The 24,317-nt window shown below is 54.0% G+C and overlaps 1 protein-coding gene across 1 annotated transcript; it reads right to left on the bottom strand.

Annotated features, from left to right (window-relative positions):
* Nucleotides 1-5,135: 5,135 nt before the first annotated feature.
* On the bottom strand, nt 5,136-13,184 carry LOC105487619 (delta like canonical Notch ligand 1). The gene is made up of 11 exons (XM_011751106.3): nt 13,057-13,184; nt 12,483-12,779; nt 11,700-11,760; nt 11,209-11,466; nt 9,198-9,258; nt 8,528-8,658; nt 8,213-8,382; nt 7,878-8,094; nt 6,162-6,960; nt 5,919-6,036; nt 5,136-5,809 (listed from the first exon to the last, which is right to left on the bottom strand). Exons 1-11 carry the CDS (start codon nt 13,108-13,110, stop codon nt 5,804-5,806), a joined length of 2,172 nt encoding a protein of 723 aa, XP_011749408.1. The 5' UTR covers nt 13,111-13,184; the 3' UTR covers nt 5,136-5,803.
* Between the last annotated feature and the right edge of the window lie 11,133 nt (nt 13,185-24,317).

The raw sequence follows: 24,317 nt of genomic DNA, 5'->3' as shown, positions 1-24,317 counted from the left end.
GCACTCCCCCTCCATCACTCCTGGGAGCTCATGTGCGGACAGGGTCCTCTGTAGCATCTTTAAATAGGAGGTGACTTTGTGCCGTTGGAGCCGGGGGCAGAGTCAACAGTGACCTGAACAGTTCGGACCAGGATGAGTTCCTTCTGCTGAAAGAGGATGTTAGGATGAGAAGTGCTTGGTGGGGCACGGTGGCTCATGCCTGTAATCCCAGCACTTTGGGAGGCCGAGACGGGTGGCTCACGAGGTCGGGAGATCGAGACCATCCTGGCTAACACGGTGAAAACCTGTCTCTACTAAAAATACAAAAAAAAAAAAAATTGCCGGGCATGGTGATAGGTGCCTGTGGTCCCAGTTACTCGGGAGGCTGAGGCAGGAGAATGGTGTGAATCTGGGAGGCGGAGCTTGCAATGAGCGGAGATCGCACCACTGCCCTCCAGCCTGGGTGACAGAGCGAGACTCTGTCTCAAAAAAGAAAAAAAGATGAGAAGTGCTTTTAGAGCACTTAGAGCATTTAGAGCAACGGGATGATTAATTTCATTTTCCATTTCGTTTCTCTGATTGGGCCTCATCTTAAATATTTGTATTTCTTTCTCTTCCTCACCTTCCTGCCACCAGTCACTGCCCAGTGACCTTGCTAGGTCAGGGCTAGAGTGTAATCATGACAAATAAACTGGGGGTTTCATGACATTTCTGACACTTGTTTGACTACAGAGACACTGAACTGTCCTCTGCCAGGTCCGTCCTGGGCACTGGAGCCTGCGTCTGAGGCCCCTGCCCCTGTCCTTGGCAGCAGCTCCAGGAATCCCCCACCTCCCTTCCCTCTCCTGTGTCAAAAGTATTGACTTTGAGGATCAGAAAGGGTCCTAACTGAGGCTTTTTCATTTTAACTAAAACTCTCAAATTTAGAGTGTTTTTCCCTTTTCAATATGCCTTTTTAATATTGATTTTTTTTTTTTTAAGATGAAGTCTTGCTCTGTCCCCCAGGCTGGAGTGCAGTGACTCAATCACAGCTCACTGAAGCCTTGACCTCCTGGGCTCAAGCCGTCCTCCTGTCTCAGCCTCCTGAGTAGTTGGGACTGCAGGTGCCACCACCACACTCAGCTAATTCTTTTAAAATTTTTTTGTAGAGACAAGATCTCACTCTGTTGCTTATTGCATTTTTTTATTTCAAATGTTTATACCACATTTTTTGCTAGGCTTCTAAGAAACAACTGAAATTCACAAAATCAAATTCATACAAATTCTTGAAGAAACAATACTTGCCTTTCTGCAGGTGAGCAATTCCTGTTGTAAGCATCTGACACCAGACACCCTTCCCCACTTCTTCCTTCCTTCCTCCCTCCCCCCACAGGTCAGGGTGGGACAGTGCAAGAGAGAAACATGGAGACACCACCAATCCTGTCACAAACACTGCTCAGGCCACTTCCATAAAAGTGTAAGCGGTTCTAGGCATCAGGCTAAAGTACTGCTGTTGAGATCCATGGTGTCTACACCAGGTGCCACTTGAGGGTTTGGAAAGGCAGGCTGAGGGGCAGGAAGTAGCAGATTCTGATCCTGTTTCTGAAAAGTGATTTCATTTGTTGAATATCCCAGCACTGTTGTGAATTAAGAGTCACTAAAGCAATCAAGGTTCTTGTAAAATATTCAGGACCACAAAGCAGACATATTTTTCCTTATGGATCAATAATTTTTAAAGTTCAAATTAACTTAAAACATTAACACACTTTTCGTGAATAGTGCTTTGACCATGGGTTTAGACACCAAGGAAGCAGAGGAAGTTGGTGCACAGGAAACAGCCTGGAAGGCCCTTAGCAGCTGAGGCACACGTCTGCACCTCTTACCATGGAAGGTTGGCTCGGCTTCGAACAGTTGTATCCGAGGAAAATTCTAGCACTTCCTTGATAAACCACTGACATCCTTGAAGTTTCCTTCATGCCTTGATCCAACGAGAATCCCCCGTCCTGCAATTTTAGATTATTTCCTCTTACACTGACCTTATTTTCTTTGAGAATGTAATTAATGACATGAGTCTTGTCATTTTTCTTTTCTGTGCTTTAAAAAAACCAAGAGGTTCTGATGCTCACGTTGCAATATATTTTAAAACGCTGTTTCATTCTGGCTTCCTCGGGTACCTCACTCCGGATTCTATTAAAATCGTAATCTCTAGAAGATGGATTCAGCAAATGCCAGGCATGGAGCCATGAATGTTTTCATAAGAAACAAGAATAATAGAAAGAATGTGTGTTAGCCAGACGACACCCTGATGACACCTCCACCACCTCCCCAGCCCTTCCCAGCAGCAAAGTGATTTAGCTCAGATGGGCTTCTCCAAAATGGAAATAGTCACTTGTTTGAGCAAATAAATGTAATTAAAATTGTTCCGGAAAAATGCTAGTACTCTGCACTAATACATATCATCTTAACAACTTAATTCTGAATTGTTTCCAATGACAAATGTGTAAAGTTTCAAAGTACTCTCTGTTGTCTTATCCTTGTAGTGGAAGACACTACTTTCAACACAGACCTACTGTGTGCCTCCTGCCTGTGAGGCCTGGTGCTCACGGCGCCTACCCTTGCATGCAAAATACCACTCTTCATCTTGATGTTTCTAGACATTCAGCCGTTCCTCAGGAAACCATTTACCTTCCCTCCACCTTTTCTATAAAATGCATGGACTGAGGAATTACTAACTGCATAGCGCTTTGTTTGCTGAATACCAAGTAAACGCACTCTTACCATATACAGGGCTGTATCTAGGCGGCCAGTTATTAGAATAAAAACATAATACTACCTTCACCCGCTCAGATAATCCCTGCGTTTGGCTTCATGTATGGTTCCAAACTCCTAGTGACATTGTTAAAAGTGAACACGACATGGAACTTATTTCGTGATGAAATGTCCTGAGCGTGTGTCTGTGTGTTCTCAAATTATAGCTCACGTGGACAGAGAACGTTTTCTCGCTCCAGCACCAAGCGGGGATTGGGTTGCAGCGGTGAACAAAGGCCAACACGGCCCGCCCTCTTTGAGGCTGCAGTCTCCTGGGACACACGCCCACTAAACAAACAGCTCCACAAATTAATCATGCCACAGGGCGAGCGGCAAGGGCACCGTCACGTGCGGCAGGTAACCCAGGCGGGTCCTTGTCGTGGCGGAGGAAGGTCACACTGGAAGTCACCAGACAGAGGGAGGGTCACGCTCCAGGTCGCAGAGTGGGGGCGGGTGGAGGATCAGGCTGCCAGGGCGCCGGCTGGAGCCCAGCGGCAACGGACCCGTGGGAGAATAACCAAATGAGGCTCCAGGACAGGCAGGGGCCGCATGGTGCGTGACCGGAGAAGCCAAGCCAAGGATTTTGAACCCCACGCTACAAGCAGCCGGAAGCGTCGACTGGCGCCAGCGGAGCACATGCGCAGAACTGCGCCCTGAAAAGCGCCCTCCCCTGCAGACCCGGAGGAGGTGCTCCCAGCACCGCTGCGGACACTGCTGTTTCCTTCCAGGGACTTGGCAGAGTGGGTAATTACCCACTCTGCATCAGAACCCCCGAGACGCTGGTACCGACGTCCCTGACCAGACTCCCATTCTCCACCCAGTTTGATTGGCTTAGTTTTGGTCTTAGAAGATTTCTCGTTTGCAACGTACCTCTGCAACCGCAGCGAGCCTCCCTAAGATGCATTCTGCTGTAGGTCACGTCATAGACACGGCAGTCCGTACACACCAGGAGACTGTGTTTGTGTGTGCGTGTATTCGCTGTATAATCCAGCTTAATGCTTTCGCTTATGGGACGTTTCAACCGTATACGAAAGAGGAAAGAACAGTAAAATGAGCGCCCCCGTGGGCCACTCCCAGCTGCAGCGACCCCCAGCAGTGCCCGTGGGACTCCCCCTGCCACTGTGCCCACGGTGGGGGGTGGGACTCTGGATCAATCCCAGACCTTATATTGTTTCATCCATAAATATTTCAGAATGTTTCTCTAAAAGAGAAGGTCTCTTTTAAAAATGAACAGTAATAACACATCACATCTGAAATATTTAGCAAGTATACTTTAAAATCATTCGGACATCCCAGTCAGTGCTTACATTTCTCCAGTTGGTTCATAAATTTTTTAAACTGTTTGAAACAGGAACCAGATCCAGACGCTGCGATGGATTGACATGTGTCTCTTTGAATCTATAGGTTACCCTTTTCCACTTTCTTGTTTTTTCCTTGCAATTTATTTGGCTACAGAGTTTCCTGGATTTGGCTGCGCAGATCCGTGGGGCATCCAGGAAGGAGCTTTCAGTCCCCTGTGTTTCTGTAACTGGTAACTAGACTGAGAGCTGTCATCAGATTCAAGATTCAATGTTGGTAGCAAAACACTTCTTCTCTTCGCTGGTGTTGCTGGCCTCTGTATTTAATGTGCCCTTAATGCGAGGAGGAAAGGCACAGCAGAGTCCCGTCTGAGGGAGAGTGAACACCAGTCCCTCCATGGAGCTCCTGCTACGTAGGTCGCCCTCTGTCCATCCTGGGAACCGCTCAATGCTTTGAGGTATGCACAGGTTAAAAATGCAATCGCTACCATTTCCACTAGAAGGAACCAGGGCTTAGTGGGGGAAAAGCAGCCAATTCCAGGGCCGGAGTGGGGTCAGTCCACAAGGAGTCCGCGGGGTCCTGCTGAGCCGGAAGGCGGGACATGCTCAGAGACAGGGCCGCCCACCAACAGGAAGCAGAGGAGCCGCTTCCATGACTCCCACACCCAGTCCGAGGCCATGTTGGCGCCAAACGGTGACAAAATCATGACAACTGTCACCCACTGGGTACAAAATAACTCATGAGTCTACACTGACATGAATGAACGAAGGAATGAAGGAATGAATTAGGAATGCTTATTCTTTCTGTGGAAAGAACTAATAAATGCATCAGGGAGATGGAATTAGAAAATCGGGGCTGCTTCATGACCGTGCCTGCTCTTACCATCACCACCTCATAATGGCCAGCAGGCAGCTTCCTGATGGAGCAGAGGAATGGGTTGCTTCTCATGGATCCAGGGAAACCAAAGCCTTGAAAAGAGAAACACCAAGGCCACCTCTGCCCTCAGCCTCTCAGGCCGCAGGTGAGTGCAGGTCCACGCTAAGGCAAAGCCGAGTAACTACGCCTTCTGGTTGTCATTCATAAAATTTATTTTGGAAAAATATTTTAAAAAGGAATTTCTTCATTAACAAAACAGTAAAAAACTCAAATAACATTTGCACAATATTCCATAAATACATTTATATACAAAAAATATAGTCACATAGACCCGAAGTGCCTTTGTACATATTTACCAAAATTTAAATTATAAAAAATGAACATCACAAAATACTCAAGCTTTACAGATATCATGAAAAATATTTTTACAAATCCAAAAAATAACACACATCTTTTCCATCTAGAAAAAGCACATTTTCGTATCAAAAAGGACAATAAAGGCAGTGTTTGTGTTTCTAATTCAAGAAAAGACTGGCTCATAAGAATCCAAAATATACACTTCAGGCAGTGCATGCTTCTTATGCGTAATTCAGTTCACCCATTTAAATATATATTCTTTTAAGAGCAACTGTCCATAGTGCAACGGCGACGTCACGGAAGGCAGAGCCGCAGGCGGCCGGGCCGTGGCAGGCTGTCGGCAGGCGTCGAGGCCCTCAGGAGGAGAACCTGCTCGGTCTGAACTCAGTTTCTCAGCAGCAGTCCACAAGGCCTCCCTCCTCTTCAGCAGCATTCGTTGGGGCATATATCCTTGGAATTTTACTTATTTTAAGAGAAACAGGAATCTTGCCATCTCACTTCCATTTTACACCTGGAAGGGCCACAAGACAAATGGGAAGTTAGCCTAAGACGGACTCCCATGCTCCGGCTTCAGGTGCTCCCATGCTGAGGAGGAGCGAGCGGCCGCTGCCTGCACTGACCTCAGTTGCTATGACGCACTCATCCTTCTCCTCGGATATGACGTACACCGACTGGTACTTGGTGTCTTTTGAAGTTGAACAGCCCGAGTCTGGCCTTTTTCTTTCCGATGCTTCTCCACTAAAAGGAAAATAGAGAAAATCCACAATGAATGCATGAGAACATTTGGGAAGAGAAATGGACCAGTGCTTCCAGGAAGACACCCCCATGTACCCCCCTCCTGATGCCCTGCCCACAGCACGCACCCCCTGAGTGTGGTCGGGGTCCCCTTCTCCTCTCCTGAGGAGCCCTGGGGCTGGCACTTGGTGTCACGCTTGCTGTGCGTGTCCCTGACGGTGGCGTCGTCACCCTTGAGGTCCTGCACGAGGTTATAGTCCGCCGCGGGGTAGCGCGCCTTGAAGCCATTCTTGTCGGCACTGTGGTCCCCGTGGAAGTCCGCCTTCTTGTTGGTGTTCTTGATCTGCGTGGCCCCGATGACGCTGACTGAGATGTCCTTCTCACGCTGGCAGTTGGCCAGGTTGTTCATGGTCTCCGTCTCCCCCCGGCAAGGGTCGGCTGGGGGCCGGCGCTTCTGCAGCCTCAGCCGGACGCAGACCACCACGGCAGCACAGCCCAGCAGCAGCATGAGGACAAGGACGACCCCGGCACACACGGCCACCCAGGGGAATGGCCCGCCCTGGCCCTCTAGCTTCTCAGTGAGGTCCACCACCGCCGGGCCTGGGGGCAGCTCGGGGAGCAGGAACTGGCAGTTGGGACCCCCGTAGCCCCGGGCGCACTCGCACACGTAGCGGTGGCCCCTCTCATGGCAGGTGGCCCCATTGTGGCAGGGTGCGTGCTCGCACCTGCTGACTGGGGCACTGCAGTTCCTGCCCGTGTAGCCGGGCGGGCAGGTGCAGGAGAAGTCATTCACACCATCCCGGCAGGTGCCCCCGTTGGCGCATGGGGCGGAGGCGCAGTCGTCCACGTTGTTGTCACAGTGCCTCCCAGAGAAGCCGGCCTGGCAGCGGCACAAGTAGGCATCACCGAGGTCCACACACTTGGCGCCTGGAACACAGGGACATGAGCGTCACGTGTCTCCTCGTAGGTTTGTTCACCAAAAAGTCACTCTGAAGCATCTATCTGTCTGTCACTGTAGAAACCAGACAAACCAAAGACAGCCTGTGGCCTGAATGACTCATTCAGTCAACCTGAATGAGTCAAGGTGACGTGGTCTAGGACCTCAAATATCAGAGGTGTCCAGGTCTAGCTCTACAAGTTAGAAACCACGTGGGCTAGCATCTGGACAGGCGCCGTGCAGAACCTTCCACCCAGTGACTGCGTTAGTCGCCACAACAGCCCGACAAGAGCATGTGCCACTCGACCCAGGTTTCAGATGGGGAAACTGAGGCTTAACGAGGGTGTCCTTGCTCACGGTTACACAGTGAGTGAGAGGAGCAGGCACTGACAACAGGGGAGGGAGGGAGGGAGGGAGGGAGGGCGGCAAAGGATGACCATTCCAGAATGCTCTGGCAGATCTGGGGCCCAGCTCCCCTTGCTGTGTGTCTGCTTTGGGCAGCCAGCCCCTCACTGCTAGCAGGAGGCTCTCTGTCCTCACTCAGGGACACCCCTGACTATTGTGCTGGATGGCCACACAGCTGGGCCACTCTCCGAAGCTGGAGTGGCCGGGGCCTGTGGGCATCAATTACTGAACCGCAGGTGGCCTCAGGTGCCCTGAGCACCTCGTGGCCCTGAGCAAGTCATACACTGCTTGGTCTAGGTTTTCGCAGAGAACTTCGTAATAAATGCCTCAGCCTCTCTCACTCCCCAGGTCTTTCCAGACTCAGAGTTTCCATCGAGAATTCCTGGCGGTCTGGATAAAAGTGCTTCCTAAACTGGAGGTCACTCACAAATGCTCGTTTTAATGCCATCTCAGTATTGACCAGTCGCCCAAGTTTCTGAGCAATCGCCAGCTGCCCCCTTACCATTAGAACAGGGTGAAGAACTGCAGTAGTCAATTTTCTTCTCACAGTTGAAGCCAGAGTAGCCCACAGGGCAGCGGCAGCTGTACCCTCCATCGGGGCTGTCTGAGCACCGGCCCCCGTTAAAGCAAGGGCCATCCGCACAGGTCATAGCACTCAATTCACAGATTTTGCCATAGAAGCCAGGTGGGCAGGTACAGGAATAGCTGTTCTCGAGATCCTACATGATGGAGAGGTCAGAAAAGGCTTTCCAAAGTTGCTCCAAGGAGCCCACACACTCCATTCAACACCAGGGCACCCCAACTTCGGGGTAAGATGCCACGGAGCCTCCAACTCACCGTGCAGCTCCCTCCATTCTTGCAAGGGCTGGGGTCACACTCGTCGATCCCCAGCTCGCAGGTGGCACCTGTGTACCCAGGCCGGCAGGAGCAAGTGTAGCTCCCCTGGCCCGTGTTGGTGCAGGTGGCCCCATTCTTGCAGGGCTTATGGTGTGTGCAGTAGTTCAGGTCTGTGAGGGGTGGGGACAGGAAAAGTAGGAGATAGGAAGCTCGACGTCAAATGCAGGAAGACTTTATTTTTCCAGTGACCAAACAGCCAGGGAAGTCCAGGGCTGCTCTGGAGGGAGCAGGCTGCCTCAGGGAGAGAAGGCTTACCCTGGTTGCAGAAAAGGCCCCCCCAGCCTTCCTGGCAGTTGCACTGCCAGGGCTGCTGGCAGGTGCCATGGAGACAGCCTGGATAGCGGATGCACTCGTCACAGTACCGGCCCTGCCAGCCCACTCTGCACCTTGGAGAAAAGCAGAAGACTCAGATAGAGGCTGACTGTTGCTGGCTTTGCAGTGGACATCCTCACCCTAGAAACCATCCTCCCGCAGCACCAGTGAGCCTCTGGTTCTCCAGGTCAGCAGAACACTGGGTCACCTTGGGAACTGTGGCCTGGCCTGGGCCCCACCAGAGGTTCTGGCTTCGTGGGTATTAGGGCAGCCCCAGTGTCAGCATCTCAAAAATCACTCCCTGAGTGATTCTGGGATGAGGCAACATTTGAGAACCATTGAACGATACTGTCGTTTCCTGGGCCAACTCTTTTTAAACTACTCTCTGTAAATTCTCATAGCCATGAAGGGGCATAAATGAATGACAACTCCATGACCTCACATGCTGCCAAACATTTATTAAGTAGAAACACGAGAAAACAGCCCCCTGCTCAATCAATCTTACCGGAGTTTTTCGAATGATCACCTATAGGGCTGTTTTTACAAATATACCAGGTGTGAAAGGATAACAAGAAAAGGCAACACAACAAAACACCACCTTGTGCAGACTTACTTGCATTCCCCTGGCTTGTCACAAAATCCATGCTGCTCATCACATCCCGGCAGGCAGATCGCTATAAGCAAAGGAAAAACAGGGTCAAGCCCCACGCCAAGTAACCTCCCAACAGGGCTGCTGCCCTTGGGGCCGGGACACAAGTTGCCGGCTTCAGTCAGCAAATCCCAGCTGAGTTAATCTCCCCAGGTTGTGGAGGACTGACCCCCCCTGCCTAGTAGCCTGGGACTTGACTCAGCCCTGGGGATGAGCATTCTTCTTAACACAGTGGCTCAAGGACAAAAGGGCTCTAGGAAGCCCCCACCCCCACCCTATCCCCTTTTCTTCTAAGAGAGGGTCAGAAGTCTTCCCCCTCCTCCTCCCCCACTTCCCAATTCTATGCACAAAGCTCCACCTCTTAATATCCCAGAAAGTGTGTGTGCAGATAAGAGTGGACAGCTGGTATGCAGGGTGCCAGGGCAGGACAGCTGCTCCATTGTCTGTCCTCTACGGCAGCTGCCCCAGTGCAACAATGCCGGCCTCCCCCGCGCCCCCGGCCCCACCTCCTCACACACACCCCTCGCGTGTACACACACACACACACACACACACCCCTTCTGCCAATGGGAGCCGGCGGGTGTCCCTGCGCCTATCCCCGGAGAGATCTAATCTACGGCACGCGCGAGCTGGGGGCGGGGAGAGACTTCAGTGTTTGAAGAAAAAAGTCTAAGTTTCTGGCTACCCTGTGGTGAAGAAGAGGCAGGGAGGCAGGGTGGGAGGCAGCAGACTGGCCAGAGGCTCCCACAGGGCAGGGGGTGGACAGTGGGCTTGAGGCTTGGAGCTGGCTCTCGCTGCCTGGTTATGAAACTCATTAACAAGCAGCTCCACAAGTTTTATTTTGTTTTGTTAAAAAAAAAAAAAAACCAGAACCAGTTCAGGCCAAGGCAGAGCTTAGAAGGAACTCAGTGAGTTCTAGAGGGAATTTGGGAAGCTAAGTAACGAGGACATTAAGGCACTCAGTGAATGGGAAGACCCACCCTCAACCCCAGGCACTACCCAGCTCCTGCCAGAGGTTCTGGGCCTCACAGAGTGCCTCTCCAAGGTTGTCCAGTTCCAAGCAAGGAGAATGACAGTTCCCTAGAGTTTCTGGGCAGCTCCAGGTCCGACCCAATCCCCAGCTGTAGGGAAATCCCATACCAATGGGCTGGGACGGCCATGCGTGCAGATGAGGCCTCAGGAAGCTGGAGAGAGGGCTCTTGAGGTCCCCATGAACCAGAACCAGGAGCCAGCATGGCCCCCACCCTGCCCTAGTCACCTACCTGCCATTAAATTGACATATCAATACCTAATAATCAGGCAGGCAGAACCACCGTCACTATTGGGAAGACATTGCTTTTCCAGACAAGGCACTGCCTGAGCATTCAAGCCAGATGGGGCTGTGCACCCCTCGCCCACACAGGCCTTGGAGACCCAGCCTCAGCAGCCCACAGGGGCGAAAGCCTGCCCTCTGGCCAGCATAGACAGTGCGCATCACAGGCATCACAGGGAGTATCCGGAAAGGCGTTTGCTCCAGAGAGGTCAAGCACACCAGCTCCACAGAGAAAATGGAACGTTTCCCAGTGTGATGCTGTCACAGCACAGGGAACTCTGGTTGAAAGCGTGCCCCTGACACACAAGCTCTCTCTGTGTTCCTCCCTTCCTTCCTCCTCTCCCTCTCTAATACACACACCCTGAGGGTAGCTCTGGCTTTACTTCCTGACCCCTGGCCCTGTCTCTAAAAGCCTCCCTGATTAAGAAAGGCAGTTCCCATAGTGGATAAACACAGTCTTGGATGTTAAAATGTCTGCATTGACCCCAACTCCCAGACTCGCGAGCTGTGACTTATAGCAATCCACTTCTGTCCTCTGGGCCTCAGTTTCCCCATCAGAACATCTCTACAGTCCCAAGCTCCCCCAGGCTCAGGAAGCCTCATCCCTGCCCGCGGTCCGTGTTGGTGGACGACTGAGCCGGCGGTGCCTTCCCAGAGACTCACGCTCTGTGCAGTAGGGCCCTTTCCAGCCAGGGTTGCACACTTTCTCCCCACGCTCCCCACAGGTGAAGTGGCCGAAGGCATCGTCCCGGGGGCGGCAGAAAACAGAGCAACCCTCTCCATAGTAGTGTTCGTCACACACGAAGCGGTAGGAGTACTTGAGATCCGTGCGGCCGCTGCTGTGCAGGTCCTGGGACCACTCCTCGCCCACGGTCAGGTGCCTCTGGGTGGCCAGGCGGCTGATGAGTCTTTCTGGGTTTTCTGTGGGGAGAAGATGTTCCTGGTTGGTTCTGACCGAGAACCTTGAGACTGGGGACAGAGCGGGGGGTGGACCGAGACATTCATTACAGGAAGGAGGCCCAAGTCGCACCACCCTGAACTTTCTGGGGCTCGTGCAGAATGAAAGCTGTCTGGGTTTGGTTGCGGGATGGGTGGGCAAAGTCCAATGCTATTAACTGGGGGAAGCAGTTTTGGGGTTTGGGTTTTGTTTTTACCTGTTGCGAGGTCATCAGGAGAATCTGTGTGGAGAGCTTCAATAATCAGAGAGAAGGTGCCCTGGGAGAGAGGGTAGAGGACGTAAGACAACCCAGAAATGTAACGAAAAGAAAAAGGCAAAAAGCAAAGTCATTCATAACAACCAGGTCAGCAACAGAGGCCTGAAGGCTGCAGGTCTGGGGCAGCGTGTCTGGAGAGGGTCTCCACGCATCTCCTGCCTGCTCTCACCTTCCCTAAGGAAATGGAAGAACTTTTTAAAGAGTGGTTTCCTGACGTGTGTTTTCAGCCTATACTACAGGATATTACGTTGTTTTTTTTAATTAGAGAGAGAGAGAATGCAGGAGGATAGGGTGGAAGAGGCCCGAGGGCCGTTGTCATTTTTCTCGGGGGATGGGCACGTTCCAGGTGGGAGCGGTCTCGCTCCGCGGGTAATTGCGCCACCAACGCGTCTAGGAGTCGGGAAACCAGAACCTTCCCACGTGAAGGGGCGCCTCTGACTGGGGGCCTGGCACAGAGGCCGGATACGGAAACCTCCCGGGCGCACTCGGCCTCTCCTCTTCGCCCCAGCGCGGTCCCCTCCTGCAGCCCGCGGGGCCCCGGGGCGAGGTCTCCGTGCTGCTGGGCCAGAGCCCTGGGGCCGCCGCCAGGCAGATCGCAGCGCCCACCTGCGCCTCGCGGGGTCCCCGAGGTCCCGCCACCCAGCGCCAGAAGCGGAATCTCAGCGCGTCCTTCCGCCCGCCCCGCTTCAGGCCCGGCCCGGCGCCCGCAGGTGCGGCACTCACCGGCCAGGTGAAGCCGAAGGGGAAGCGGATGGGGTTGCTGAACGCGGGGTCGGCGCCCGCGCCGTCGGGCAGGCTGAAGGAGTCGACGCCCAGCACGGGGGTGACGGTGCTGCCGTAGGTGCAGGGCGGCTCGGGGGACACGCTGGCCTGGTAGTGCTTGAGGCACACGCGGAAGAAGGTCCGGCAGGCGCACGGCGGGGGCCCCGCGCCCCCGCGGCAGCAGTTGCGGTTCCCCAGCAGCCCCTTCTTGTTGACGAACTCTTGCAGCTTCAGCTCAAACACCCCTGAGCTCCAGACCTGCGCGCGGGAGGGCGGGGGCGTGAGGGCGCGGGACCCGCCCGGGCGAGGGGGCGTGGGCCCTGCGTGAGGGGTGCGCGGGGAGCCTGGGGGGGCTCAGGGGCCGAGCGCGGTCGCGGCACGGCCGGCGCTGGGGTCCTCGTCCCCGGGATTCACCTTTCGGGCCGTGACTGGCGCGGCCCGTGTCGCTGTCCGCCCCTCCCCGCGCGCCCCTGCCCCGCGCCCCGGCCCCCCGTGCGACCCCGCAGGGCTGCGGCGCCCCCACCTGCCCGCTTACCTGACACAGCAAGGCCGAGAGCACCGCCAGGGCCAGCGCGCACCGACCGCCCATGCTGCTTCGCCCCACGCGCGAGCCTGCGGGGCCGCCTCTTCTCTCCTTAGAACAGCGGCGGACGCGCGGGGGATCGATGGGCCCCGGGGAGCGTGGGCAGAAAAGCTCCCTCGCCTCGCCCCAGACCGGAGGACCCAGGACTTCTTTCTTTAAAAGCCGGTCTCCGCCTCTTCCCGAGGCCGCGGTTCTTTATATCCGCCCTGCGAGGTCCCGCCGCAGCCCCAGGGATGCCCGAGGAAAGGCGGCTCTCGGGGGACAGCGCGGCGGCGGCGACTTTCGTTTTCCTCCTTCCTCCCAGTCCCCGAGGAGGTGAGGGTCGCTGGCTTCCTGGTTTTGTCTTAAGCTTCTTCGCAGGAGAGGGAGGGGGAGAGAGAGAAAGAGAGAGAGTCCAGATATTGAGCTTAATTCCCAAGAGAGCTGCAGAGCTTCCTCCCGAGCCGATTAGAAAGCCGCGGTCTGGAAATCCCACGGGCGAGGCGATAATCCGGGGCCAGCGGCGAGCGCGGAGGGGACGGTCGGCCGCGGCGGGTGTGCGCGGCGGCCCCTGCGGATCGCGGCCCGGTGTCACTCGGCGGCGGCGGCGGTCGTTCCGGGAGCACTCCGGGCTCTGATCTCCGGTGTCACAGCAAAGATCCGCGTCTTTCCGATGAATCCAGCCAATGCCATCCAGTACACACGCGCAGGACCGGAGGGGCCGGGCCGTGGGAGGAGGATCTGCGTCGCGGCTGCCCGGGTTCCCCTGCGCTCTGCCCTCGGCCCGGTCGGGTCTCCGCGGGTGCGCGCAGAGGATCTGGCCCTCGCCGGCGCCTGCCGCACTTATATTCCGCCGGCCGCCCGCATGGCTAATGAGATGCAAATCAGCAGCCCCCCAATCTGGCGAGAGCTGTCACAAAGGAGCCACTTTTCCAAACCCTCCTCTCAATGGATCGCCAAATGGTCAGTGAGCTGTAAAATGTGCAACCCTCCTCCCCGCCCCCACCCTTCCCCGCCCCCCCAATCCTCCCCTGCCCCCGCCCCCAGCTCCCCCTTCCTCCCTCACCACACAAAACGCACTCATTTACATTCCTGCAAAATGTTCACCGCAAGAATCCCCCTGCTTCTGGAGCTGGTGCCGCCGCCCCGTCCCCTCCGCACGCCCTCCCGGGCCGCAGACGCCCAGAGACCCTCGGCCACACGCGGGGGGCGGCGCTGCGGGCCCCACTTGAGCAGCGGGACGCAGCCTCCGAAACTCCGGGCTGCGGCGCCCGCCGAGGGGTCTCCTCGCGCCGACAGCGTCCCGGGGGCCTGGGGAGGGCGGCTGCGAGCAGGAGGATGAAGTTCCAGGCCCGAGCTCTCGGGGGGCCGCCCCTTCTTCGGGGCAGGCGCTTCCTAAGGAGGAGTCTCTCGGGGGCGGAGGCGGGGGTGGCGACTCGGGGAGCATCGTAGGAAAGGGGCGGGCGGAGCGGTGGACCGAGGGCTTCTAGAGCGAAGCGGCAGTTTCGGGAAGTTTGGGGAGGTCCGACGCGGGGACACCTCCTGGCCCAGGATGGCGACTGAGCCTGGGGGAGTGCAGAACTGACGCGCGGGCGGGGCCAGGACGCCCCCGGGACACCGGCATCCCCGCGCCTTCGGTGCCCTCTCGTGGTCCGCGGCCACTGGGAGTGGGGGCCCGGGGGCTGGGCAACACATCCCCCGGAGCCAGGAGAACCTGGCCTTCAACTCCCCCCATAGACACGCGCCCTCCCCCACAGGATCCTCGGCCGCCGCCACCTTCCCCGGGTCTCGGCCCTTCTCTCCCGGGTATCCCCCTCGGCCTCCCTCCGCCTGGTAAGAAGTGAGTTTGGTGTGTGTCGTTCGCGTGGCTGTCATTAAGGCAGCCTGTTATTGTGCGAGGCTGAATCAGTGGCTCTTTGTGCGCTCAGCTGTATGGTAATGCAGAGAGCACCTGCTCCCCGCACAATGCGGAGAGAAAGAGCTCCCCTCCGCGCGCGCCGCGGCCTCTGCAACAATGTCCGGCACATGTTCTAAAGCCCCATCCAGCCCAGGCCCCCAACCCACAACCTTTACACAACCGTCACCTTATTAGGTTTTTACACGTCCATCAGACACTAGAACTTTTGTTTTCATTTTTTAAAGGGAAATGAGTTTATTGGGAGGGTCGAGAACACACGTATCACACAATGAATTATCTAAATTGCCCTCCTAGGCACGATGGAGAAGTAAGTTGGGGCAGAGACTCCGACTGTGGCACCTAGCTTTGCACTTCCTCTCTTTACCATCCCCGCCAGCGGCTCCCTGACCACCCCCAACACCTCCGTAGCTTCAAACCGTAGGGTTCCAGGTGACTCTTGGAGTGCCCCCTTTGATTGTAGCTCAGCCCCAAGGAAGCAGAATGGCCACAGTGTCCTCTGTAGGTGTGTTACAACTGCCTTATTGGTGAGAACAGGGCACTGTCGAGGCAGAATGTGACTTTCATCCCGGCAGATGTCTTGATCACAAAGTGTCTAAGCAGAGGGAAAGTCTTCGAACACCAAGGACAACCACTGCAGCCAGACATCTGAAGGTCACGTGGTAAAGTCGTCCAGGGCAGGCCCTCTGGCTGTCGCACAGCTGGAACTGCTACTCCTCTTCAGGTGACCCAGCCTGTCTCCTGCTACCTTGTTTCCCAAATACCTGTAAAGTTTTAGGATCAACAGAGATGTCCACTTCAGGTTTTCCACTGTTGCCTCCTGGAATAGCGAAGAGTTAACCAGCAGAAACAAGCATATGATGGTTAGTGCCAGGTGAGAAAGCCAGGCTGGGACCTCACCGTGAACCCCCTACTGTTTGGTTCAGAGCAAATGGAGTCTTCAGAAGATGCTGCCACCTCCATGATGGTGTCCTTTTTGGGCTCTAGAGGGACTTGCTGTCACCACAGGGAGGGGCCAGCTCAAATCCTAATTTAATCTTGCCACCTAGTGTCAGGATCCTTTTTTCTCTAGGTTGATGTTTCCTCCAAAAGCTGACTTCTGAGCATTCTGCTTCCCTAAGGCACAGGAGCTGTTCCCTGTGCTGGGGGGTGGAGGTGGGGGTGGGGGTAGGTGAGAGCGTTTCGGGAGCAGAAGAAATGTAAAAGAAAAGAATTCGAGGTCAGAATCCAGAATCCTCTGCCTGTAAGACTGAGCGTAGATTTCAGTAAGAAATGAAATATCAGGAACCTTTTAATTAGAAAATGGAAGTGGAAAACAGGCTCATTTGAATGCCTGTTTAGAAAACTGGAAATAAAAAGTTCCACGCGCAAGGGCTTAAACCTTGGGGGAAAAAAGACTTGCCCCAAATCTTTAACAAACCCCCCTCAGTATCAAGTATTTGTTAAATTGACATGGCACAGATTTCTCGATTACGGCGGCAAAGCGGAACTGAAAGGCATCGTAAAATCCATCAGAATCCTGCCCAAAGCGTTCATTCTTTTCCAACTTAATTTATGCCACGCGATTCTGTATTGGGGAAATCAAGCAGAAAGCTCTTTTCTTCTTCTCCCTCTCCTTCCTCCTCCTCTTGTTCTTCTCCTTTCTCTTTTTCCTCCTCCTCCTCCTCCTCCTCTTTCTCCTTCTCCACCTCCTTCCTCTTCTTCCTTCTCCTCCTTCTCCTCCTTCTTCCTCTCCCCCATTTCTCTCTTCCCACCCCCAAGTTTGTTCCTCTCTCCCTCTCTCTTTCAAAAGCTGTGCTAACGGGGAGACTGTTTAACTTCAGCGTTTCTATAGGAGCCTGTTGTAGTTTAACTCCTGCGCACCAGTAGCTGGGATGAACAAAGGAGAGACTCGAGGTCCAACTATTCATCCTTTCTTTGCACTTTAATTTTCATTGATTGGGAAGACAAGGGGAGCCCTTAGGGATTCGAGCTGGAGGGGACGACACGCCTTTAGACGCCATCAGCCCCCTAGCCAGCCATCTGCTCCGAACCAAATGGCGTTTTTTCACTCCCTAACTGCATGTCTCTATACTCCCACAACTAAGCACTCTGAACCCCACAAATGCATGAGGGCGCTTAAGCCAGGGTATGTTAAATAGGCTTGCCTCAGTGTTGGCCCTGGCTGCCAGAGTCCCTCCTCCCCACACTATAAATCCTCACCTTGCTCATTAGGAAAAAAAAAAACCAGGAAACTTTCTTTTAAATACTTTTTTATGTCTCAGCAAATTTACTGTACAAAGTGAGGCTCATTAGGGCTTAGAAGGCACCCAATACATCAGACACAGAAATGCAAGTAGGAATTTGCTGCCTGGTGGTGGTGTTTTTTGTTTTGTTTTGTTTTCTGGGCAGCATAACCCACAGGCTGAGTAACTCCAGTGTCCAGGGTAAGCTTAGGCTGTATAATGATCAGAGCTGCAGCCACAGCAACCACGTGGAGTTCTCTGTTTGCTGGAGACACTGATTATCTCCCCACCATTTTATTAGGCCACCTGGGAATAAAAGCTTATGGCCATCATCTTATCAGATTCCAATGTGGCCATCCTCAGCAGTGTGTGCATGACCTAATACCATGGTCACCCAATCCTATTCCAACCCCCCTTTCCAAAGAAAGGTTCCATTCTCCAGGTTTGTGTGTGGTGGTGACTGTGGTGGGGGCAGGAGGGCCTGGGCAGATTGCAATAAACAATGCCCAGAATAGGCTCAGACTCTAGGCCAGCCACAGGTTCAGTTTTCTGTGTAAACAAGTCTGGAGACTTGAGTGGGGTTTGTGTTTTCTCAGACCAACTGAATACTGTATACCCAACAGAGAGGTTCTCTTATTCCTAAGAAGAATTAGGGTCCTTGTTCAGAACAACAAGATAAAAAACTTCCAGGCAGCAAATCTGGTGTTGATCAAACATGCCAGCTTACTTGAAATAAAGAAGAAGAAGGGGACGTAGACCATGCTTATTAATTAGTATTGGTATCACATCTGCACCAACCACCCTCTGCCCATTCTCCATCAGTCAGTTTTGGAATCTGAAAGCAGTTAACGTAGCGGAGGAACGGACCCGCTTGCTGCCACAAGGGAAGCTCTCAGAAGCGTCCGTAGGCGAAGACTCTGCGTAGTGGAGCTATCGTGGATACGTCCTTGCTGCTTACTTCTTAAGGCTGTCTTTGGACACGTGAACATAGAACCTTACCCCCCCCACACACACTCACTGGGCCATGTCCCCTGCCCAGCCACGCCCACCCAAGTGGGTGCACAGATGTGTGGACACTCGGTTGCCGCGTGCGTGGACTTACAAGCCCACGAAGCCATCGTTCGTCACAGCCTGGAAAAGGGAGGGGGCGTCGATCTGGTTTATGTTTGGACTTCGAGGCTCCCCCAGCGCTGGCGCGGGCAGGAAGGAGGTGAGCGCCGCCCGCGTGCACACAAGGCGAGCGGCCCCCAGGCAGCGGCGCTTCCAAAGCGGGCAGGAGCGCGACCCCCGGCGCGGGCAGCTCTGCGCGGGGGTGGGCCACGGTGGGGGCACGAGAACAGCAGCCGGGGACGAAGGAATCAGCCCCGCAGAGGCTCCTAAGCCGCCCCGCTGGCCGCAGGCTGCGCCGCTGGAGACCCGGCGAGTGACTTCCCCTGTGCGGCGGGGTCCCGGAGCCACACACCCTTTTCCTTTCTCAGGATCCGTGCAGAGAACAGGAAGGCGGGCTCTGACCCCACCTGGTTCGTGTCGGGCGGTCGTTTTGCTGTGGGGGGAGTCCGAACCGCGCCACGGGCCTGCGAGACGCCCACCTCTCGCGTGCGTGGAGCCCGGGGCCGAGGCCAGGCCCGCGGCGAGCAGCGGAGGCATGTGCTGATTTGCATGAGAACGGGCGGGTCGCGTGGCTCAGCTGGCGGCCCCAGCGCAGATGACGGCTCGGCCGCCGGCCCCCGCCCCCCCCCTCTGCGCCGCGGTTCCTTCCCCTGGAACCCGCGGATCATCTGCCGGGGCTGTCCCGCGCTCCATCTCCATGACAAAGCGCGTGTTTACCTGTGGCCGGAGCACCGGCGGGCACGCCTTTGTCCCGGGATCAGATTACCGCGGCAGCTGCTCTGGGCCCGCCCCGTGCGAACGCCGGAGCTGCCCCTCCGAACTTTGTGCCGACTGAACGCGCCGGGACCCGGGGCTGGGGGGCCGGGGGTGGGGGGTTAGGTGGAGGCCGCGTGGCCCAGGGAAGGGCTGTTTTCAGTGCGATGACTGCCGGACGCTGAGACCCGCGACGGGGAGTGGGCCCACCGGAGGGCTTCCTGGAGGTGGTGGCGGCGCCGGGCAGCATTAGGAGGGGCACCAGTGCGGGCCCGAAGCGCAAGGGCACAGGCGGCCAGGACGTGCGGCGGGTCATCCCCGGGTCACTGCGAGGGCGGAGCCAGGGCCCTCCTGGTGGCCCCCAGTCGCCGTCGTGACTGCCCCACGCAGCCTCGCGCCTGGCCGCCGCCTCGTGCGGGACTCGTGCCCGCATTCCCACCTCACCGGGTGCAGCCGGCCCGGCCCCGGGCCGTGCGAGGCGACTGCGCACACCGCCGAGCCCTGCGGGCCCGGGGTCGGCGGGCGGGGCCGGGGCGCGCCCTTTGTGCGCTCTTGGCGGAAACCGCGCGCTCCCGGAGGAGCGCGGCCCGCCGAGACCCCGGATCCCGACGCCAGGAGGTGCTGCAGGAGCCCGCGCGGGGTGGGCGTCTCCGGCCCAGGCCCCTCCGGGCGGGCCCCCTGCGGCCGCCACCCTCCGCCTCCGCGCTGCGCATCCTTTCCGGCTCCTTCCGGGAGGTCGAGGCGTCGCACCTGGAAATCGCAGCCTGTGACTTTGTAAAACAGTGAATGGGGAAGAAAAGGCGCTGAGAGGGGCGATGGGCGGAAGGGCCGTGCCCACCCCAGGGAGGTCGCGGCACCTGTCGCTCCTGGTTCCCAGGGCGGCCTGTCAATCACCCACGCTGGGCTCCGCTCGCCGGGAGCGGGGGAACGCGGGGGCTTCAAGGCCCAGCGCTCAGAGGCTCGCAAACAATAACCTCAGAAACGTGGCGCGCGCCCGCAGGGCCTGACACAGCCTCTGGGGTGGCCCCTGGGCCGGTCCGGGTGTAGGGTTGGTTGGCCTTGGGCGCGTGTGGCTCAGGGTTTCCTCCACGCCCTTTCACGCATGTCCCCGCGGAACCCCGCGTTCCCCCAGGCTGCTCCGGAGGAGCCCCAGGGAGCGCGGCCGTGGAAGCTTTCGAACGCGACGTCCTTCCCCGCCGCCCCCCGCCTCCCTTTCTGTGAGCATCTGCCGGGGAGAACAGATGTGGGCACCTGCGGTGACCGGCTGCGTGCGTTCCATCCCATTCACAGGCATTCAGACGTCGCCACAATGAGCGGCCTTTGTGTGCACAGAGTCACTAAATATATTAATCTGTACTCCCCAGAGCACCGGGCTGTTTAATTTTTCACTAGCAATAACATCTGATCTAATCCTTAAATCGGCTCCCAAAGCCTTCCCTCCCGCCCACCCCGCCCCCTCCTCCCCGAAAAACGTGTGAAGTTATTCAACTTTCCACCTGTTGCCTGCTGCACTGGGCGTGGGTTATTGCAACCTCTAATGTTGGTTCAGGCAGGGTGGAGGTTGGGGACCGTGCTGGGGAGCTGTTGGCCCACATGGGCATAGGGAGGGCATGTTTATCAGACAGAAAATAAACACAAAGTGCGGAGTGTGGCTCCCCAAATGTTGTGCAAACAAAGAACAATAATTATTAAACAGCTTCCAAAGCAACCCAGCACACCCACCCCTTCTGTGTAAGGCCTTTAAAAATGTACATGAAGTTCCCATTTATCTTTTTGTTTATTAAACTCTAGCGGTTGTTATAAATACCGGTCAACAGGCCACACAGCCAAAAGGTAACGTAAATCTCAGATGCAAGACTTAGATTTTTTAAGCAATTTTGTTGCATGACTCTTTTATCTTAGCATCCCTTATTTTATTTTGATTTGTTTTCAGCCACAATGAGTCCTTTAGTGCCATTGTGGACTCACAATGCACACGGACATCAGGCTGTGAATGAAGACAGAGGCAGTTTAAACAAACCAAGCTCTTTCTTTCCTTTCCTTCCATTGTAATATGAATGGGCCTTCTGCATTCGGCTGCTAGGAGACCGGCTTTGCAAAGCCCTGCTCCAATAAATGGGCTGGAGAGAAAGGGACCCCAATAAACAGCCCAAGTATCCAAGTATCAGAGGGTAAAAAAAAAAAGAAGGAACAAAATTTAGGCAAGTATTTTTTCACTTTTAAATCAACATATTTCCTAATCTCAGAATGTTAGTTTCCATCGTTGCATTCCTTGCTTTCAACAGTTTCCTTCATTCTTATTGTAATTCCTATTCCCTCACTCCACCACTTCCAATGAGGAAACAGAACAGGGATAGTCCTGGATCACCATCAAGGTTTGTTTTCAAGATACAATATTTTCTTTTCTTTCTTTTTTTTTTTTTTTTTTGTTCCTTTTAGGAAAATGGGGAACTGGGGTGGCATATTTGTCAGTCGTCGTCACTAATAACTCATGATCATACAATGCCTTCAAAATCTATTCGTTGGGGGATCAGTAGGAGCCTAGTTGGTGAGTCTGAATTTTTTTTAGGAAAGATCACGAACTATGATTTGCTTTTCTGCTAGTTGAGACTGTTCCTATTCCTGTTAATAAACTGATTGAGGCAAGATGTGAAGCTGCTTGCAGGTTGTGAAGCTCCCAGGCACTGATTGTGTTAGAAAGTAACACCACCTGCCAGCTGTCACTCATTTCTCAGTGGCTAGAGCTCAGGCATCTGGGCACTAAGGAGCCAACCACTCTGCAGGCAGAGGGGAACCCACACTGACTTAGAGCTCATGGGCTAGGGCAAGACATGCAGGAAGTAGAAGACCACTTCATTTCCTCACTGGCTTGTTCACTCCTGACTCACCACAGGGGCTGAGGACCCAAAGTGGAACTGGACCTGTCTCTGCCACCAGGTGAATTATAGAATGAGTTGGGGAAGACTTTCTTGCTTTTCCATTTTCTGAAAGTTTGTGTAGGATTGCTATTTCTTCCTTAAAAGTTTGATAGAAGTCACCAGTGAGGCTGTCAGCACCTGGCCTTTTCTCTGTGGGAAGGATTTTTTTATTGTTGTTGTTGTTTTGTTTACTTAATTCAACTTTTTTAATATAGGCTTACTCATCATTTCTACTTCTTTGGTCAGGTTTGGTGATTTGCATGGTTCAAGGAATTTCTTACCTAAAGTTGTTCAAATGTTCTTTTATTCCTTAACTGCAGGTGGTTTCTGTAGTGATACTGTCTTCCATTGCTGGGATGCACAATCTGTGTCTTCTCTCTTCTTGAGAGACTATGATCAGAGTATTATAGGCTTATCAGTTGTATCGATCTTATCAAAGAACCAGTCTTTTGTTTCATTGATTTTTCTGGGCTCTAGGTAGAGATGGGACAACCACTGGGCTCACTTCATTTGTTTTCCTCCTTTCAAGATTCTCCATCCTTTCCTTCCTGTTATCTGTTGTCTGAAAATAGTAATTTTGTATTTTTGTCCAGTTTTCTAGTTGTTTAAAGTGGGAGGAGCAGTTCTGTAGGAATTATTCCTTATCAGATGGAAGCTAGAACAGGACACTTTTGGTTGTAACAGAACATCCTGATTGACTATCTGACTATGTATAAAGAAGATACTCTCTCTTATAATCAGGAAAGAAGGTGGTTTGAGTGCCGGTTGATGTAGTGGCTCTGCCATGTCAAGGCCCAAGTGCTCTTGTCTTTCTGCTCTGCCATCCATGCCTGTCGGTCACTCCATTTCTCGACTGCATGTCTGCAGCAGTACCAGACATCCTCACCATTACAATGATCATTAGAAGAAGAGGAACATTGTCTTTCTATATGATACCTTTTATCAGCAATAAAACACTTCAGCAGCATTTAATGTGCATTGCCCATGTAGAAATCAGTATGTTTTCATGGTTTTGGCTTTTTGTCTTTCCTAATTTTTGGATGGTCAATTGTTAACTGGATTAGTCTGTCCTCATGCTGCTAATACATACTTGAGACTGGGTAATTATAAAGGAAAGAGGTTTAATTTACTCACAGGTCAGCATGGCTGGGGAGGCCTCAGGAAACCTTACGATCATGGCAGAAGGGGAAGCAAACACATCCTGGCAGCAGCAAGGAGAAGTGCAGAGTGAAGGCGGGGAAAATCCCCTTATAAAACCATCAGGTCTCATGAGAACTCACTACCACAAAAACAGCATGAGGGTATCTGCCCCCGTGATTCAATTACCTCCCAGAAATTTCCTCCCACAACATGTGGGGATTATGGAAACTACAGTTCAAGATGAGATTTGGATGGGAATACAGTCAAGCCATATAATTCCACTCCTGGTCCCTCCCAAATCTCATGTCCTCACATTTCAAAACACAATCATGCCTGCCCAACGGTCCCCCAAAGTCTTAACTCGTTCCAGCATTAGCTCAAAAGTCCAAGTTCAAAGTGTCATCTGAAACAAGTCCCTTCCACCTATAAGCCTACAAAATCACTAGCAAGTTAGTTACTTCCTAGATACAATGGGGACACAGGCATTGGGTAAATACTCCCGTTCCAAATAGGAGACATTGGCCAAAACAAAGGGACCATAGGCCCCATATGAGTCCAAAATCCAATAGGGCAGTCATTAAACCTTAAAGTTCTAAAATGATCTCCTTTAACTCCATGTTTCATATCCACATCACACTGATGCGAGAGGTAGGCTCCCACGCCTTGGGCAGCTCCACCTCTGTGGGTTTATGGAGTAAAACCCCCCTCCTGGCCACTTTCATGGGCTGGCATAGTGTGTCTGTGGCTTTTCCAGATGCACTTTGCAAGCTGTTAGTGGATCTACCATTCCAGGGTCTGGAGGATGGCGGCCCTTTTCTCACAGCTCCATTAGGTGGTGTGCCAGTGGGGACTCTGTGTGGGGGATATGATGCCACATTTCCTTTCTGCACTGCCCTAGCAAAGATTCTCCATGAGGGCTCTGCCCCTGCAGCAGACCTCTGCCTGGACATCCAGGCGTTTCCATACATACTCTGAAACCTAGGGGGAGGTTCTTGTCTTCTGCGTACTGGCAGGATCAATACCACATGAAATCTGCCAAGGCTTGGCACTTGCACCCTCTAAAGTCACAGCATGATCTGTACATTGGCCCACTGTAGCCATGGCTAGAGCAGCAGGGATGCAGGGCACCAAGTCCCTAGGCTGCACACAGAAAGGGGGGCTTTGGGCCTTGCC

This window comes from Macaca nemestrina, chromosome 5, assembly GCF_043159975.1.
Source record: "Macaca nemestrina isolate mMacNem1 chromosome 5, mMacNem.hap1, whole genome shotgun sequence".
NCBI classification, from domain to species: Eukaryota; Metazoa; Chordata; class Mammalia; order Primates; family Cercopithecidae; genus Macaca; species Macaca nemestrina.
Note: the sequence above shows the minus strand (reverse complement) of the source record. Positions and strands in the feature narration are given on the sequence as shown.